A 20,503-nucleotide genomic window follows, 5' to 3' on the forward strand; every position below is an offset into this window, starting at 1 on the left:
AGTGGTTTTTTTTTTTTTTTTTTTTTTTTTTTGAACCTTGTTATGGTCTTGGCCTTCACAGCATCGTCTGGCAAAGAGTTCCACAGGTTAACTATATGGTGTCTGAAGAAATACTTTTGTTTGTTTTTAAATCTGCTGCCTATTAATTTCATTTGGTGACCCCTAGCTCTTGTGTTATGAGAAGGAGTAAATAACAATTCCTTATTTACACCAGTCATGATTTTATAGGTCTCTATCGTATTCCCCCCTTAGTCATCTCTTTTCCAAGCTGAAAAATCCCATTCTAATTATACAGAAGCTGTTCCATACCCCTAATCGCTTTTGTTGCCCTTTTCTGAACCTTTTCCAATTCCAATATATATTTTTTGAGATGGGGCGACCACATCTGCACGCAGTATTCAAGATGGGTGTACCACAGATTTATATAGAGGCAATATATTTTCTGTCTTATTATCGATCCTTTTCTGAATCATTCCCAATATTCTGATAGCTTTTTTGATGGCTGTCGCACATTTGAGCAGATGGTTTCAGAGAACTCTCCACAATGACTCCAAGAGCTCTCTTGAATGGTAACAGCTTGTTTAGACCCCATCATTTTATATGTAAGGATTATGTTTTCCACTGTGCATTTGCATTTATCAACATTGAATTTCATCTGCCATTTTGTTGTCCACTCACCCAGGTTTTTGAGATCCCTTTGTAATTCTTCAGTCTGAGACTTAACTATCTTGAGTAGTTTTGTATCATCTGCAAATTTTGCCACCTCAGTTTACCCCATTTTCCAGATTGCTTAAAAATATGTTGAATAGTACTTTTCCCAGTACAGACTCCTGGGGGACACCACTATTTACCTCTCTCCATTCTGAAAACTGACTATGTATTCCTGCCCTTTGTTTCCTATCTTTTTTTCACCAGTTACTGATCTACAAGAGGACCTTCTCTTATCTCATGACCGCTTACTTTGCTTAAGAGCCTTTGGTGATGGACCTTGTCAAAGGCTTTCTGAAAATCTAAGTACACTATATCCACTAGATCCCCCTTGTCCACATGCTTGTTGACCCCCCTCAGAGAATTCTAGTAGATTGGTGAGGTATGATTTCCTTTTACAAAAAACATGTTGACTGTTCCCCAACAAATTTATGTTGATGTATATGTCTGACAATTCTGTTCTTTACTATAGTTTCAACCAGTTTGCCTGGTACTGAAGTCAGGCTTACCAGCCTGTAACTGCTGGGATCACCTCTAAAGCCCTGTTTAAAAATTGGGGTCACGTGAACTATCCTGCAGTCATTTGGTACATTTGATTTAAATGATAGGTTACAAACCACAGTTAATAGTTCTGCAGTTTCACATTTGAGTTCCTTCAGAACGCTTGGGTAAATACCATCTGGTCTTGGTGACTTATTTAATTTATCAATTTTGTTTCAAAACCTCCTCTAATGACACGTCAGTCTGGGACTGAGCCATCCCAGATCTTGCTGAATCTGGAAAAACCTAATGTGCCAGTATTAAAAAGGATGAACTGAGTGGTTCTAGTTCAGACAGCCTAACATTGAGCCAGGCAAAATGTGGAAAGGCCGATACGGGATGTAATCAGTGAAGAATTAGTTAGTTAATTCCAGTCAACATGATTTTATGGGAAGTAGCTAACCCAATATCGCTTTCTAATGAGCTTACAAGTCTGGTTGACAAAGGTAATAGTTTTGAGATAATATACTTAGACTTCCGTAAGGCACTTGGCTTAGTCCCATGTGACATGATTAAAAGATTAACACTGTACAGAACCAATGTAGCCCATATTAAATGGGTTCAAAATTTGTCTCCTACATCTCAAAAAGAAATTGTAAATGGGGACCCATTCTGTGGGGTCCCTCGGATCTGTTCTTTACTCAGTGCTAATCGCTATCTTTACCTGTGATCTAGCAGAAAGTATAAAATAATTACTGGTAAAGTTTGCAGGGGTCACAGAAATTGGTGGAAAGGTAAATAATGGTGGGGTCAATTCTACAGAGGGATCTGAATCGTGGTAAGCTGGGCTTCTTTGAACAGCATGCATTTTAGTACATCTAAATGTAAAAGTTACACATGTAGGAACAAAGAATGTAGTGGGTCATGCTTCTGGGAATGGGGAGTATTTTGGAAAGCAGTGACTCTGAAAGGGACTTTAGGTCCTAGTGGATACCAGCTGGACATGAATTTCCAGGGCCTTGCACTGGTTAAGAGAACAAACGCAATCCTTTGGATGCATAAGCAAGAGAATATCAAGTAGGTGAGGTGCTGTTACCCCTATATGCAGACCATTAAAGATCACTGTGTCCAGTTCTGGTGTCAACACTTTAAAAAGGATGTTGATGATAAATTGGAGAGGTTCAGAATGATTTGAGGTCTGGAAAACCTGCTTACAGTGAGAAACTAAAATAAGCTCAATCTATTTATTTAGTTTTTCCAAGAGAAGGTTTTTGATGGTGTGATCACTATCTTCAAGTAACTGCCCGGGGAAAAGGCTCGTGATAGTAGAGGACTCTTCAATGTGGCAGACAAAGGCATATCCCAATCCAGTGGCTGGAAGCTGAAGCTAGAGGAATTCAGACTAGAAATAAGGGTGTAAATTGTCAACAGTCAGAGTAATTAACAATTGAACAACTTGCTGGGTGATATGGTGGTTTCTCCATCACTTCGATTCTTTTTGAATTAAGACCAGATATCTTTTTCTAAAGGATCTGTTAGCCAGAATTATAGGCTGATGCAGGGACCACAGGGTGAAATTCTCTGGCCTCTGTTATGGGGGTGCTCCAAGTAGATTATCATAATTCTCTTCTGGCCTTAAAATCTGACTCTTGAATCTTATTCTGCATGTCATTGCCCATGTCCCAGAAGGGCAGAGACAGGATTCTGACAGTGTTTTATCTTAGTGATGGTGGTGGCCTAAATGCAGTGATTCCCCCCTCACTGCCATATGTCACATGTGCATACACATCTTATCAGGGCCGGGCCACAGGTGGCTTGTGTACACTGGTCAGTTATTCACTTGTGGTCAGGAGACAGTAGCGGAGTCGGGGTTAAATTGGGTCAGGGTACCATAAAATGATAGCCAGTTATCACTGGTGCATCCGCAGGTGTTTGATGAGACCGATCTGAGATCCATAGATCTTGTCTCAATTGAGACATTCATTTCCCAGTGGAAGGGGCGGATCTGGATCATAGAGTCAGGCTGTGCCACGTTCTTTCCTTTCCTGTTTCCTGTTGTCTCCGTTGATCTCAAAATACTGGGATCTTTTTTCATTTTGGTTAGTCAAGGGCATCCCAAGAGTTGTCAATATTGCACTTCTTCATGTTAATTTTGAGGGTGTCTTTGAAGTGCTTCCCCCGCCCCCCCATATCAATTGGCCATGGCTCAATTGTGAGAACATGACCTGCTTCGGGAGTCAATTTTGTGGCATTCAAAGAACGTTCATTGGGCATTCAGCCCAACAGAGTTGGTGGTGAATGATCATAGCTTCAATGCTGGAGGTTTTGCCTTGGGACTGAACACTGATGTTGGTGTGTTGGGCATCCCACTTGGTTTGGAAGATCTTGCAGAGGCACCGTTGATGGTATCCTTCAAGACTCTTGAGTCTACTGTACATGACCTTAGTTTTGGCACCGTCATGTCTACTGTACATGACCTTAGTTTTGGCACCGTACAAGAGAGCAGGGATAACAGCCTGGTACACGAGAAGCTTGGCTTGATTCTTGATGTCACAATCTTCGTAGACACGTTTTCTAAAGCAGCACTGGCACATTGAGGGTGGTGGTGAATTTTCTTGTCGGTGTTGGCTTTCTGCTACAGATAGCACTTACTTTACCTCAGCAGCTCGACAGTCTCCAGGGTCTCGATTGATCTGAATTATGGGAGCAGGATCCTGGTGATATGGAGCCTGTTGGAGTGTATTAGTTTTCTTGGTGTTTAATGTGAGGCCAAGTTGGTTGTATGCCTTTGTTGGCCTCTTCCTCTCTGAGGTGAAGGGGACTTCCTTCCCACACAAGCATCGGGCCTCTTCCTCACAGGTCTACTTGGAGCAGTCATGGCTTCTGTGCATGGGAAGTAAAATAATCAAGCCTGGATCCAGCCCACTCCATGTACGTTGACAGGACCCAGACTCCTCTGTACTAATGAAGCACCTGGCAACACTTGCCCTCATCAGCATCTGATGCCCTGGGAATAAAGCATGGTACTCAACGTGGGGATCAGGGACAGATCCTAGAGGTTATGACCACTATTCCTTTTCTTACAACTAGACTGGGGGAGGGTCCCCCAAACGTTTTTCTCTTGTAACCTGAGATCTCAAAATGGAAGAAGCCAAGACCCAGTAGAGAAAAGGAAATGGCTTCTGTCAAAGTTGCTTCCCCACTCTGAACTCTAGGGTACAGATGTGGGGACCTGCATGGAAAAACTCCCTAAGCTTATTTTTACTAGCTTAGGTTAAAACTTCCCCAAGGTACAAATTATTTTACCTTTTGTCCCTGGACCTTATTGCTGCCACCACCAAGTGTCTAACAAATAACAGGGAAAGAGCCCACTTGGAATAGTCTTTCTCCCCCAAAATCCCCCCAAGCCCTACACCCCCTTTCCTGGGGAAGGCTTGATACAAATCCTCACCAATTTGCATAGGTGAACACAGACCCAAACCCTTGGATTTTAAGAACAATGAAAAAGCAATCAGGTTCTTAAAAGAAGAATTTTAATTAAAGAAAAAATAACAATCACCTCTGTAAAATCAGGATGGTAAATACCTTACAGGATAGTCACATTCAAAACATAGAGAATCCCTCTAGGCAAAACCTTAAGTTACAAAAAGACACAAAAACGGGAATATACATTCCATTCAGCACAACTTATTTTATCTGCCATTTAAACAAAACAGAATCTAATGCATATCTAACTAGATTGCTTATTAACTCTTTATAGGAGTTCTGACCTGCGTTCCTGCTCTGGTCCCGACAAAAAGCAACACATGGAGAAAACCCTTTGTTCCCCCCCTCCCCGCAGCTTTGAAAGTATCTTGTCTCCTCATTGGTCATTTTGGTCAGGTGCCAGCGAGGTTATCCTAGCTTCTTAACCCTTTACAGATGAAAGGGTTTTTCCTCTGGCCAGGAGGGATTTAAAGGTGTTTACCCTTCCCTTTATATTTATGACCGCCTCTCACCTATGAATACCACCTAGCTCCTCTTGGAAGGTCTCTGCTGTACCATAGAGAGAGACTTTTGCCGACAGGCCAGGTGTGTCTTGGAGGGTCACGGAAGCGTATGCTGTTGGTGGTGGGTGTGTAGGATTAGTTTGTCAGTTGCACACCATTTCCAGAAGCTTAATTGCTGGGGCTGGGCTGGATGCTCTGTACTCTCTATATGCATAGACACTAACCTTTTTGTGTTCTCTTTACTCTGCAGTTAGCACCTACAGGCAGCATCTCGCTGGTCAACTCCATGACTTTCATCCAGAACCCAGTAGAGATCTGTGACAAGGTGTTTGCCCTGATCGAGAACCTCACTTCCCAGATATGCAAACGTCTGGAAGATCCCAAATCTGCAGGTGAGCAGCTGGGCTTGGGAAGAGGGTTGTCCAGAGCAGAACCCTCTAGATTGGTCTGTGCAAGCAAGAGCTCTGAGCTGTATAAATATGTGTCTGCAGTAAAGAGGCCTAGAAAACGCACACTTGGAGAGAGGCTTGGCTAATGCATGAAGGGAGCAGTTGGACTCAGCTGAGCAGCATAGTTCAGCTCCGGTGGAGGAGCCTTCGAAAGCATGGTAGAAAGCTCCAGTTCTTTAAAATTATATATATCGAGTCTGGTCTTCATGCTGTTAATCTGGAAGCTCCCATTCTATTTTGAACCATGTTCTGGAAAGCTGTAATGCCAAGGAGCCGGATTGCTCTGTGTTCAAGGTGTTAGTGATTACTGTTAGCAATGCAGACTTCTTGGGTGTGACTGGGTTTTCCTAGCCCATTTGTGGTATTTGCTATGAGGCTGTAGGTCTTTCTGTATTTTTCATTTCCCGGCTGGAATCCCAGTTATTGGAAACACGTGCAATCTTGTCAGTTGAAACTCAAATAAGAGTAGCCTGGGTGTGAACATAGAATCATAGCAATATGGGGCTGGAAGTGACCTCAAAGTCATCAAGTCCAGCCCACTGCACTGAGGCAGGACCAAGTAAACCTAGACCAGCCCTGACAGGTGTATGTCCAACCTGTTCTTAAAAACCTCCAATGAGGGAGATTCCACAACCGCCATCGGAAGCCTTATTCCGGAGCTTAACTATTGTTTAAGCGAGAGATTTTCCTAATATCTAATCTAAATTTCCCTTGTTGCAGATTAAGCCTATTTCTTCTTGTCCTACCTTTTAGTGGACATGCAGAACAAATGATCCCAGTCCTCCTTTATAAGAGCCATTATCATATTTGGAGACTTATCAGGTCCCCCCTCAGTCTTCTTTTCTCAAGACTAAACGTACTTGCTGTTTTAACTTTTTCTCATAAATCAGGATCTCTAAATCTTTTATCATTTTTGTTGCTCTATTTTGTAGTCTCTCCATTTTGTCCACCTCTTCCTAAAGTGTGGTGCCCAGAATGGACACACTACTCCAAATGAGACCTCACCAGTACCAAGTAGAGCAGGACAGTTACCTCTTTTATGATTGCATATGTCAGTTATGTTTAATACACCTTAGAGTGATATTAGCCTGTTTTGCAACTGCTTCACATTTTTGACTTGTGTTTAATTTGTGATCTGCTAGAACCCTCATCCTCCCCCGCCCCCCCGGCCCTGATTCTTTTCAGCAGTACTACCACCTAGCCAGTTATTTCTCATTTTGTAGTTGTGCATTTGGTTGGATTTTTTTTTTTCCTTAAGTAAAGTACTTTGGTGGTTTCATTTTATTGATTTCAGACCAGTTCTCCAATTTGTTAAGGTTGTTTTGAATTCTGATCCTGTCCTCCAAAGTGCTTGCAACCCCTCCCAGCTTGGTGTCATCTGCAGACTTTATAAGCATACTCTCCACTCCATTATCCAAGTAATTAATTAAAATATTGAATAGTACCTACCCAGGACTGAACCCTGTGGGATCCCACTAGATACATCATAGAATATTAGGGTTGGAAGAGACCTCAGGAGGTCATCTAGTCCAATCCCCTGCTCAAAGCAGGACCAACACCAACTAAATCATCCCAGCCAAGGCTTTGTAAGCCGGGCCTTAAAAACCTCTAAGGATGGAGATTCCACCACCTCCCTCGGTAACCCATTCCAGTGCTTCACCACCCTCCCAGTTTGACTATGACTGATTTGATAACTGCTTTATGAGTACGGTCTTTCAACCAGTTGTGCACCCACCTCATAGTAATTTCATCTAGACCACATTTCCCTAGTTTGCTTATGAGAATGTCATGTGTGACTGTGACAAAAGCCTTACTAAAATCAAGATACATCCTGTCTACTGGTTCTCTTCCCCCCACCAGGTCATAATCCTTTCAAAGAAGGAAATTGGGTTGGTTTGGCATAGTTTATTCTTGACAAATCCATGCTGGCTATTGCTTATAACCCTATTGTCCTCCAGGAGCATAAAAATTGATTGTTGAATAATTACCAGGTATCGAAGATAGGCTGACTATTCTATCATGCTTCAGGACCTGCTTTTAGTATGTCTACACTGCACTTTAAAACCTGCAGCAGTGAGTCTCGGAGCCTGGGTTTGTAGCTCTCAGGCTCCTGCTAAGGCACTAAAAAGAGCTGTGTAAACATCTGGGCTCAGGCTGGAGCTCAGGCTCTGAAGCCTGGGGTCATGGGTGTGTTTCTCCAGCCCAAGTATGGACGTCTACAGGGCTCTTTTTAGTACAAGCCTGAGCCTGTAGCCCCGGCTCTGAGACTCTGTACTGCAGGTTTTCAAACAGTGTAGAGAGAGCCTCTGTTCTCCTTTTTTAAAACATATTTGTTTTGTTCTTGCTGCTCTTTAGACCTGCAGCTGTACCACAGTGAGACTTTGGAGTTGATGCTGCAACGCTGGAGCAAGTTGGAGAGAGATTTCCGCATGAAGAATGGACGCTATGACATCAGCAAGATCCCTGATATCTATGACTGCATCAAATATGATGTACAACACAATTGCACTCTGAAGCTGGAGGGCACTGCTGAACTCTTCAAAGTCTCCAAAGCCTTGGCAGATGTGATCATACCCCAGGTACAGTCTGGCTCGACTCTTTCCCCTCTCTCCTAGGAGTGGCGCTCGCTCTCAATAGTGGAAGTGTCGAGCATGGGTCTCACAAAGGGATGTGTCTTCAGGCCCGTGTTAGGTTTCCCCACTGTGTGAGCAAAAACCAGGAAGTGATTGGTTGGTGTTTATAAGAAGATTTCACTGTATTGAGTCGTTCCTACTTCTTCTGCATTTTATCACTTGTGGGAGCAAGGCAGCTACTCTGCAAGCCACCCATATCTTCTAGAGAGCATTGTCCACTGGGTCAGCTTGTTTCTTCCTTGCCCTCTTTTCCTAGCCTTGGAACCTTTCTGGCTAAGGTAAGTAGCCCTAACTACCTTACAGTTCCTTCTAAGCACTGAAGGTGCAGAAAGCTTAGATCATACACAGTGTTCCGCGTGCTTATCTTGTTGGATTTTTTTCTTTTGCCATTTAGGGGCAAATTTTGTTTATAGTTAAATTATCAGCCAACTAATCTGATTTCTTAAATGAAAAGTGAAGAAGATGAGATGTCCATCAGGCATGGGCTTCCTCTGGACTACCACGAGCAGGAGGGTAGGCTCCCTCACAACCTCACTGTCAAGGGAGACTCTTCAGGCCTGCTAAGCTAAGGTTAGCCCATGTACAAGTCCAGTGTCAATGTACAGGATTGGCCTGCAGAGAGGGGAAGGCTGCCTCAGACCCCAGCTGGTGGAAAGGCTCTTCAGGCCCAGTTGATTAAGTCTGGCTATCAAGTTAAGGATCTGCTCCCGATTTAAGATCCCTGGATAAGTCCAGCTCAACCTAGCAAACCTGGCTGTATGCCTAAAGTGGCTCCTGAAACGTCAGAGGCCATTGTCTACCTCTAGAACCAAAGCATGGATCCAGCCAGCATGAGGATCCAACCCCTTTGAGTAGGAAGTGTCCCTTATCTAGTGATTCTGTGCCCACATAGGACTATTTAGGCTGAGGCCCTGGACCTGTCCTGTTCAATTGAGCCTGGTATTGCAGGTGTAATACACTGTGATCTTTAGAGAATTGCTTTTACTGGCTATGTGCCCAGTATGGGGACGTGAGCATCCTTGCTGAGATCTTTCTACCAGTGGAAATTGGGAATCACATTGCAAACTTCTAATTGAGTTCAGGATGGTGGATTTCTGTTATAGGATGGAGTCTTAATGATGGTCTTCCTGTCTGGTCATGTTAACATGTAAACTCTTGATGCCCTGCTTGTCTAGGAGAGGGTTTTCCCCTTTGATGCCCTGTCTTTCAGGCCCCCTCCTTGAAAGTCAAGAGTGGGACAGAATCCATTTATAGACTCTCTTACTACCAGAAGCCTCGGCAATCAGTTTATTAGGTTCTAAAGCTGTGTTCCCTTATTCCAAGAAGGGCCCGTTGTGGTTCTGTTTGGTTCCTAGCCTATCCCCAAGGGCTCAGCTGTGCCACAGAAATTCAACCTCCAAGGATTGGGTTTGAGAATCTAGCACTGGGGGTCTAACCCACTCAAAAACTGATGCCTGGCTCATGTCTGAGGACATGAGGTGATAGACACCGACTCCATGGGTGCTGAGGAGCTGGAGCACCCACAGGGAGAACTTAGCGGGCGCTCCGCACTCACTGGCAGCCAAGCTCTCCCTGCCCCCTCCTCCTCCCTCGAGCATGGCGTCGTCGCTCCTCCCCCTCCTAGCGCTTCCAGCCTGCCGCCTAACAGCTGTTTGGCGGCGCTTAGGACTTTCCGGGAGGAATGGGGATGTGGCACGCTCAGGGAAGGAGGTGGTAAAGAGGTGGGGCAGGGGTGGGGACTTGAGGGAAGGGGATGGAATCGGGGTGAGGCCGGGGTGGGGACAGGAGCGGAGGGGAAGTCGGTGCCTATGCATGAGGCTATGATACAGCCTTTTCCCCACCTAGTCTTTTTGTTCTAAGGCATCTTATGGATCCAAAGGCTTCACTATTCTGCCATCTTCACAGAAAAACAAGCCTCAGAGGATCTCAGACTCAAAGGATATGATGAATCGCTCCACAAGGGGCTGCCTGTTGGCTTCAGAGTTTTTCTGCAGCTGTCACCACTTGACTGGCCCTCTTAAGGTGAGCTGGGCTCAGCCTTCTCTGCGATGGAGCAGTTCCCCCAGCTGATCCTGACTAGCTGGGAGTCAAGAGGCTCAAGTCAATTATCAGATCCAAGTGCAGAAGAGTAGGGTGGCCTTCATCAGGGTTTGGATAGTTGCTGGAGGGAGAGTCCCTCCTGTGACTGACCCTGAAGGGAGAGGGCAGCAGGAGAGGAGGAGGCACTTGTGGCAGGGATGGAAAAAGGCCATCACTCAGACAGCCTGGAAATAGACTTGGAATAAGGATCCTGCCTGGGGAGAATCTGATTTGGGAAAGGACTTTGGGATGAAGCCCTGAGGGTAGAAGCCAAACCTGCAGGAAGAAAGTCCAGAGGTCTGTGAGTGAGAGGGGCAGCCCAGGAGGGGTGGAAGACCCTGTTTTATGCTCTGATCAGAGTCTGCTTCTTGCCAGGGTCTCCCTGAGAGCAGGTGGACCTGTCACAGGACTGTTAATGCTAGGAGGGAGATGCTGTGCCACAGCAGGCCACACGGAGTTGCAGGGAAGATGCACTGCTGCCTCAGCAGCCCTATTGCAAAGGTGAGAAGAGATGCTGGGAACTCTCCCCTTGTGTAGGAAAGGATCCACGGAGAAGAATGTGCTGTCAATCCAATTTGGACCTACTGCTATTGGTGAGGGGCCATGAAACATACTTTGATATCCTCTGGATCTGGCCACATGAATGTGCTAATGGCTGTTTGTCTCTGACCTCTCCATAAGAGGGAATATGAGCAGACCATTTGTGTTTTCAGAGCTACTGACCTCAGATTTATCTGCTTAAAAACCAGGAAGTAAATGTTTCAATTCTGATTCTGGAGTGGCTCCAGCATGAAATACACAGCAATCCGGAGCATCTGTGCTAAGCATATCTAGATACCATAGAATTTTTAGCACTGTTATTGTGTCTTTTGTAGTCCGCATATGGATAGTAGAAACCCCTAAGACCTCCCATTTTCTGCTTTACCAAACCCTTCTTGGAGCTGATGGAGTACACAGGGTCTGGTGGACAGTCAGGCCCAGAAATTGACAAGAGCTTCTGTAAAAAAGCTTTGATTCCTCCCATCAGAAATGCACTGTATCAAGGTTTTTATTTGTAATATAAATAAAAACCTCAATACAGTGCATTCCAGATGGGAAGAATCACGGGGGGGGAGCGGTTTAAAAAGAAAAATCACTAAGCTTAAGGGTGTGTGAGGTTTGCTGCTTGGTTGTAATACAAATAAAAGCTTGCCAGCTATCATACAGTGTTGGCAATTGGAGCACCTGGCATGGGGCAAATGACTGTCTGACTGTATTAACACCCTGGAGGACATAGTACTTGTTATCAGGTTTCAAAGGCAGAGCTCAAATTTCCAGAGGTGTTCGAGAGGTACTCACCCTTCTGTGCAATAGTAATATCAAAACTTTAGTCTTGAGAGATGGCCATTTTCAGATCTTAATCTATCTCACTGAACATAACCTCTGGAGTCCAGGAAGAGCTCTACCAATAAAACTGCATCTTACCTTTGGCCTTTCTTTGGCAGCAAGTGTTCCATTAAATGCCTGGCTTTCATGAATGTCTGGGTGTCTTCATCTGTGTCCATACTTGACCTTCAGTAGGGTATGCAGATGATTTGTCTCTAGTCTTTTATATAAACAGACACTTTCATCCACACTTAGGTTTGGCGGTGAAGCCTTGATATTTTCCAAACCTGCCAAACTTTCCTGTTGTGAATGGGTTTGTTACTTGTGCAGTTACATGATAACTTTAAGATCAGGCTATGTCTAAAGCCTCAGCACAGCTGTTCATGCCTGTACCAGGGTCTCATCTACCAGAGGGAGATAAATTATTGACAGGCTCTTTGAGCAGAGTTTTTATTCAATACCACAAGTGCTCTTTTCAAAGTCTCTATCTTGATTTTTATCTGCTTTTTTGCAACTGGGGTAAATAGCAACTAATAGAGCTGGGCAAATAGTTGATTTTTTCAGTTTGATTCAGATCCCTTCTGAAAATAGATCTTGTCAAAACTAACTTGATACCTTTTTATGGGGAGAGGGATGAGATTACATGTTTGGTTGACAGAGGTAATAGTGTTGACATACTTCTATAAGGCATTTTATTTGCACAGCATGACATTTTAATTAAATACTAAAATAATATAAAATTAACATATACATATAAAATGATGGGGTCTAAATTAGCTGTTGCCACTCAAAAAAGAGATTTTGGAGTCATTGTGGATAGTTCTCTGAAAACATCCACTCAATATGCAGCGGCAGTCAAAAAAGCGAACAGAATCTTGGGCATCATTAATAAAGGGATTTGATGATGATACAGAAAATATCATATTGCCTCTATATAAATCTATGGTACGCCCACATCTTGAATACTGCTTGCAGATGTGGACACCCCATCTCAAAAAAGATGTATTGGAATTGGAAAAGGTTGAGAAAAGGGCAACAAAAATGATTAGGGGTATGGAATGGCTGCCGTATGAGGAGAAAGTAATAAGACTGGGACTTTTCAGCTTGGAAAAGAGACTACTAAAGGGAGATATGATCGAGGTCTAGAAAATCATGACTGGTGGGGAGAAAGTAAATAAGGACGTGTTGATTACTCCTCATAACACAAGAACTAGGGGTCGCCAAATGAAATTAACAGGCAGCAGGTTTAAAACAAACAAAAGGAAGTATTTCTTCACACAGCGCACAGTCAACCTGTGGAACTCCTTGCTGGAGAATGTTGTGAAGTCCAAGACTATAACAGGGTTCAAAATAGCAGTAGATAAATTCACGGAGGATAGGTCCATCAATTAGTATTTGCCAGGATGGGCAGGGATGGTGTCATTAGTGTCTGTTTGCCAGAAGCTGGGAATGATCGAAGGGAATGAATCACTTGATTACCTGTCTGTTCGTTGCCTCTGGGACAACTGGCATTGGCCACTGTCGGAAGACAGGATACAGGGCTAGATGGACCTTTGGTCTGACCCAGTATGGCTGTTCTTATGTTCTAACATTGCCCACATTAAATGGATTTAAAAACTGGCTGGCTGATTAGGTCTCAAAACATGATTGTAAATGGTGAATCATCCTCAAATGGGAATGTTTCCAGTGGGGGTCCTGCAGGGATCGATTCTTGGCCCTATCCTATTTAACATTGTTATGAATGACTTGGAAGGAAAAAACATAAAGTTTGCAGATGACACAAAAATTGGGGGAGTGGTAAATAACGAAAAGGACAGGTCACTGTTCAGAGAAATCTGGATTGCTTGGTAAACTGGGTGCAAGCAAACAACATGTGTTTTAATATGGCTGAATGTTAGTGTATACATCTAGGAACAAAGAATATAGGCCATACTTACAGGGTGAAGGGTTCTATCTTGTTAATCAGTGACTCTGGAAAAAAAAATATGGGGGTTGGGGTGAATAATCAGCTGAACATGAATCATAGGCAATTTATTCCAGTGCTTAACCACCCTGACAGGAAGTTTTTCCTAATATCCAACCTGGCTCTCCCTTGCTGCAATTTAAGCCCATTTCTTCTTGTCCTATCCTCAAAGGTTAAGGAGAACAGTTTTTTTTTCTCCCTCCTTCTTGTAACAGCCTTTTACATACTTGAAAACTGTTGTCATGTCCCCTCTCGGTCCTCTCTCTTCTCCAGACTGAACAAACCCAATTTTTTCAATCTTCCCTCATAAGTCATGGTTTTTAGACCTTTAATCATTTTTGTCGCTCTTCTCAGGATTCTCTCCAAATTGTCTACATCTTTCTTGAAATGTGGCACCCAGAACTAGACACAATACTCCAGTTGAGGCCTAATCAGTGCAGAGTGGAAGGGAAGAATTATTTCTTGTGCCTTGCTTACAGCACGCCTGCTAATACATCCCAGAATGATGTTTGCTTTTTTGCAACTGTTTTACACTGTTTGACTCATATTTAGCTTGTGGTTCACTATGACCCCCAGATCCCTTTCTGCAGTACTCCTTCCTAGGCAGTCATTTCCCATTCTGTATGTGTGCAACTGATTGTTCCTTCATAAATGGAGTACTTTGCATTTGTCCTTATTGAATTTCAACCTATTTACTTAAGACCCATTCTCCAGTTTGTCCAGATCATTTTGAATTTTAATCCTATCCTCCAAAGCACTTGCAACCCCTCCCAGCTTGGTATCATCCCCAGACTTTATAAGTGCACTCTCTATGCCATTATCTAAATCACTGATGAGGATATTAAACAGAATTGGACCCAGAACTGATCCCTGCGGAACCCCATTCGTTTTGCCCTTCCAGCATGACTGTGAACCACTGATAACTACTCTCTGGGAACGGTTTTCCAACCAGTTTTGCACCCGCCTTATAGTAGCTCCATCTAGATTGCATTTCCCTAGTTTGAGAGGTCATGCAAGACAGTATCAAAAGCTTTACTAAAGTCAAGATATAACAAGTCTACCGCTTCCCCCCCCCCCCCCAAAAAAAAAAAAAAAGCTTTCCTTGACAGGGTAAAGAGACTTATCAGGTTGGTTTGACGCGATTTGTTCTTGACAAATCCATGCTGACTTTTACTTATCACCTTATTATTTTCTAGGTGTCTGCAAATTGATAGCTTAATTATTTGCTCTATTATCTTTCTGGGTACAGAAGTTAAGCTGACTGGTCTGTAATTCCCTGGGTTGTCCTTATTTCCCTTTTTATATATTGGTACTATATTTGCCCTTTTCCAGTCTTCTGGAATCTCTCCAGTCTTTGATGACTTTTCAAAGATAATCGCTAATGGCTCAGATATCTCCTCAGTCAGCTCCTTGAGTATTCTAGGATGCACTTCATCAGGCCCTGGTGATTTGAAGACATCTAATTTGTCTAAGTTTTAACTTGTTCCCTGTTTTAGCCTCATCTGATCCTACCTCATTTTCACTGGTATTCACTATGTTAGATGTCTAGTCATCGCCAACCTTCTTGATGAAAACCGAAACAAAGAAGTCATTAAGCATCTCTGCCATTTCCACATTTTCTGTTATTGTTTTTCCCCCTTCATTGAATAACGGTCCTACCCTGTGCTTGGTCTTCCTCTTGCTTCTAATGTATTTGTAGAATGTTTTCTTGTTACCCTTTATGTCACTAGCTAGTTTGATCTTGTTTTGTGCCTTGGCCTCTCTAATTTTGTTCCTATATACTTGTGTTTGTTTATATTCATCCTTTGTCATTTGACCTAGTTTTCACTTTTTGTAGGACTTTTTTTTTGGATTTTTAGGTCATCGAAGAATTCAGGATTACTTTCAAATTCTCAACCAGTTCCTCCCTATTTGTCAAAATCAAATCTAGAACAGCCTCTCCCCAGTAGCTTTCTCCATCTTCTGAAATAAAAAATGGTCTCCAATACATTCCAAGAATGTATTGGATAATCTGTACCCTGCGGTGGTGTTTTCCACAACAGATGCTGGGTCGCTGAAGTCCGCCCCTCACCACCAAGTCCTGGGCTTTGGGTGAGTTTGTTCTTTGTTTTTAAAAAAAAAAAAAAAAAAAAAAAAAGCTGCCGCCTCCTCTCCGTCCTGCTTAGCTGGTCGGTAGTTGGGTCCGGCCACGACACCCCCTTGGTTTTTTACCCCTTTTACCTTTACCCAGCGCCTCTCAATGAGTCTGTCTCCTGTTTCCCTCTCAACCCCCGTCCAAGCGTGTCCATTTTTAATATATGCCCAGTGTGACACTATGGCCAAAAGAGAGAATGATCCTGGGATGCATAGTCAAGGGAAAGTTGAGTAGGAGTAGAGAAATTATTTTACCTGTGTATTTGACAGTGGTGCGACCACTGCTGGAATGCTACATCCAGTTCTGGTGCCCACAATTTAAGGATGTTGATAAATTGGAGAGGGTTCAGAAAAGTCATGAGAATGATTAAAGGGTTAGAAAACCTGCCTTCTTGTGATAGACTAAAGAAGCTCAATCTATTTAGCTTAACAAAGAGAAGGATAAGGGATGACTTGAATACAGTCTGTAAGTATCTACATGGGGAACAAATATTTAATAATTGGCGAATCAATCTAGCAGAGAAAGGTATAACATGATCCAGTGGCTGGAAACTGAAGCTTGACAAATTCAGACTGGGAATAAGGCATACATTTTTAACAGTGAGGGTAATTAACAATTGGAACAATTTAGCAAGGGTCATGGAGGATTCTCCATCACTGACCATTTTTAAATCAAGATCGGATGTTTTTCTAAAGCTCTGCTCTCAGAATTATTGTGGGGAAAGTCTGTGGCCCGTGCTATACAGGGAGGTCAGACTAGATGATCACAATGGTCCTTTTAGGCCTGAAATCTGATTCTCCGTATCAGGCAGAGGAGGGACTTGAACTGGGGACTTCCTCATCCCAGCGGTAGGGGAAATCTCCTCCCTTCCCACTCCCCCAGGCCATCTGGAGAATCTAGACCTTTACTTTTGTCAAAATGCCTAAAGTCGAAACACAGACCTTTGTCAGGTTGATTTTAATATTACCAAAGCACTCTTCTTTGGTTCAGTCAAAATTATTTGGCTACCAAAATTATTGGACACCCCCCCCAAAAAACCCCAAACAAACCAACACCCCAAAACAAAAATTACCCGCTTATCTTTTCCCACCCTGGAAAATGCACTTTGTTCATGGCTTTGACCCAAGGACAAGCAAGAGCTAACATCAATAACACAGATCTTTTCCTTTGCTAAGAGCAGGAATGTCTCTTGATAGTCTATTGACTTGGTGATCTTTCAGATATTGGTTACATTGGTACCTAGTTGCTGTCACTAGCCATGATTGAAGGTTGACTGTTCTGTTGTTCAATTTCCTGGGTCTTAAGATGACTAAGAAGTCTTGCTCCTTGAGGTGGGCATCTCCATTCAGGTCTGAATTTTCTCTGGTCATCTGCTTGACTCTGAAATGCAGGAACACTTCTCATAAGGGTGATGCTGTGCTCTGGACAAGCCTGTTGAAAAGCAGGAGTTGCTGATCAATCAGATCTCCTTTTCAGAGGTGTGGGTTTAAAATTCCCAGATGAAAGGATGTGTCTGAGGGAGGTTGGGACCACCTCCCCTTGCATGCACTCAGAGCCATGCATGAAGGGAGGGGTGGGGTGGGGAAAGGGTAAGTGGCTCCTGGGGACACTGCTTGCTCATATATTCTGGAAGCTTGCAGTGGAGGAGCCTCAATTGCACAAGTGTGGATATTCAGAGGCTCATCTTGAAGGAATCTGGTTACATGCAAGAAGCCTTCATTATCTGTATAAGGATCTGGCCCTAAGAAGCCAGTGTCAGTGTCTGTCTGGTGGGTACCAGTGACATAAGGAAGGATAGGAGAGAGATCCTGGAAGCCAAATTTAGGCTGCTAGGGAAGAGATTAAGTGCAGGATTTCAATGGTAGCATTTTCTGAAATGATTCCAGTTCCACACACAAGGCTAGTTAGACAGGCAGAACTGCAGGGTCTCAATGTGTGAATGAGACAATGATGTAGGAAGGAAAGATTCAGGTTTATTTGGAACTGTTGGGAAAGGTGGAGCCTGTAGAGGAAGGATGGGGTCCATCTAAACCAAAATGGAACCAGACTGCTGGCATGTAAAATTAAAAAGGCCATAGAGGAGTTCTTAAACTAAGGTGTGAGGGAAGCTGACAGGTGCAGAGGAGCATACGGTTCAGACAGAAATCTCCCATAGGGGAGGACCTATTAATGGGGATTCTCTATCCTAGTAAAGAGGAGAGTTTAGAAGTTGGTAAAGTAAAAGTAGGAATTGAAGAGAAACAGTCAAATGAAAGAGTCCCAATTCAATATCATATGAAGGCAGACAACTTAAAAGTGACAAACGTTTTAAGTGCTTTATATGCGTTTATATGCATATTCCTAGAAGTCTAAATACTAAGATGGATGAACTTGAGTGCCTGGTATGATATGAATAGCCTCATTTAGTGGAATCTCAGAAACATGGTGGAATGATGACAATCAGTCGGACACTGTAATACCAGGGTGCAAAATATATAGAAATGATAATCTAGATCATGCTGGTGAAGGAGTGGCACTATATTTATTTGAAAGAAAGCATAGTCAAATATAGTAAAATTGTTAAATGAATAAACTGCACCGTATAATCGCTAGGGATAGAAATTACATGCTTGAATAATAAGAGTGTAGCAGTAGGAACATACTACCAACCACCTGACCAGGATGGTGACAGTAATTGTGAACTGCTTAGGGAGATTAGAGCGGCTATAAACATAGAAAACTCGGTAATAATGCATGGTTTCAACTATCCCCATATTGACAGGGTATATGTCCCCTCAGGACAGGATGCAGAGATAACGTTTCTTGACACCTTTAAATGACTGTTTCTTGGAGCAGCTAATCCTGGAACCCACAAGGCAGGAGCCATTTCTTGATTCACTCCTAAGTGGAGCATAGTCTCTGATCCAAGAAGAAAAGGAGTACTTGTGGCACCTTAGAGACTAACAAATTTATTATATGCATCCGATGAAGTGAGCTGTAGCTCACGAAAGCTTATGCTCTAATAAATTTGTTAGTCTCTAAGGTGCCACAAGTACTCCTTTTCTTTTTGCGAATACAGACTAACACGGCTGCTACTCTGAAACCTCTGATCCAAGAGGTGATTATAACTGAACTGCTTGCTAATAGTGACCATAATATAATTTAAATTATAACATGCTTGGTCGGGGGAATGGGGAAATACCAAAGAAACCCACCACAGTAGCATTTAACTTCAGAAAGGGAAATGACACAAAAATGAGGAAGTTAGTTAAAAATAAATTAAAAGGAACAGGCACAAAAGTGAAAAGCCAGCAAACTGCATGGAAGCTTTTTAAAAACACCATACTAGAGGCTCAAACTTTACCCCAAATTAAAAAGAATAGAAGGATAAAAAAAATGGCTACACAATAGAGTAAAACAAGTAGTTAGAGGCAAAAAGGATCATTTAAAAATTTGGAAGTAAAATCCTACTGAGGAAAATAGAAAAGAGCATAAACTCTGGCTAGTCAAGATTAAACATATAATTAGGAAGGCCAAAAAAGAATTTGAAGAGCAACTAGCAAAAGACTCCAAAAAATTTAAATACATCAGAAGCAGGAAGCCTTCCAAACAGTCATTGGGGCCACTGGATGATCAACGTGCTAAAGAATCATTAAAGGAAGACAAGGCCATTGCAGAGAATATAAATGAATTTTTTGCATTGGTCTTCCTGCAGAGAATGTAAGGGAGATTCCATAAATACTAAGGTCAGAAGGGACCATTCTGATCATCTAGTCCGACCTTCTGCACAACGCAGGCCACAGAATCTCACCCACCCACTCCTACGAAAAACCTCACCTATGTCTGAGCTATTGAAGTCCTCAATTCGTGGTTTAAAGACTTCAAGGAGCAGAGAAGCCTCCCTCAAGTCACCATGCTACAGAGGAAGGCGAAAAACCTCCAGGGCTTCTTCCAATCTGCCCTGGAGGAAAATTCCTTCCCGACCCCAAATATGGCGATCAGCTAAACCCTGAGCATATGGGCTAGATTCACCAGCCAGATACTACAGAAAATTCTTTCCTGGGTAACTCGGATCCCATCCATGTAATATCCCATCTCAGGGGATTAGTCCTATTTACCCTGAATATTTAAAGATCAATTACTTACCAAAATCACATTATCCCATCATACCATCTCCTCCATAAACTTATCGAGTAGAGTCTTAAAGCCAGATAGATCTTTTGCCCCCACTGCTTCCCTTGGAAGGCTATTCCAAAACTTCACTCCTCTGATGGTTAGAAACCTTTGTCTAATTTCAAGTCTAAACTTCCTGGTGGCCAGTTTATACTCATTTGTTCTTGTGTCCACATTGGTGCTGAGCTTAAATAATTCCTCTCCCTCTCCAGTATTTATCCCTCTGATATATTTATAGAGAGCAATCGTATCTCCCCTCAACCTTCTTTTAGTTAGGCTAAACAAGCCAAGCTCCTTAAGTCTCCTTTCATAAGACAAGTTTTCCATTCCTCGGATCATCCTAGTTAGCCCTTCTCTGTACCTGCTCCAGTTTGAATTCATCCTTTTTAAACATGGGAGACCAGAACTGCACACAGTATTCCAGGTGAGGTCTCACCAGTGCCTTGTATAATGGTACTAAAACCTCCTTATCCCTACTGGAAATGCCTCTCCTTATGCATCCCAAAACCGCATTAGCTTTTTTCAAAGCCATATCACATTGGCAGCTCATA

General features: G+C 43.0%; 1 protein-coding gene across 22 annotated transcripts in view; it reads left to right on the forward strand.

The window, feature by feature from the left end:
* The window catches only part of PPIP5K1 (diphosphoinositol pentakisphosphate kinase 1), a 216,118-nt gene that overhangs the window by 39,942 nt on the left and 155,673 nt on the right, over positions 1–20,503 (forward strand). For all 22 annotated transcript variants that reach the window (XM_043494215.1, XM_043494218.1, XM_043494213.1 and 19 more), the window contains 2 exons: positions 5,428–5,569; positions 7,982–8,205. In XM_043494215.1, coding sequence (XP_043350150.1) covers positions 5,428–5,569; positions 7,982–8,205 — 366 coding nt within the window. The remainder of the gene's footprint in view (positions 1–5,427; positions 5,570–7,981; positions 8,206–20,503) is intronic.

The sequence above is a fragment of the Dermochelys coriacea genome, chromosome 10 (assembly GCF_009764565.3).
Source record: "Dermochelys coriacea isolate rDerCor1 chromosome 10, rDerCor1.pri.v4, whole genome shotgun sequence".
Taxonomy (NCBI): domain Eukaryota; kingdom Metazoa; phylum Chordata; order Testudines; family Dermochelyidae; genus Dermochelys; species Dermochelys coriacea.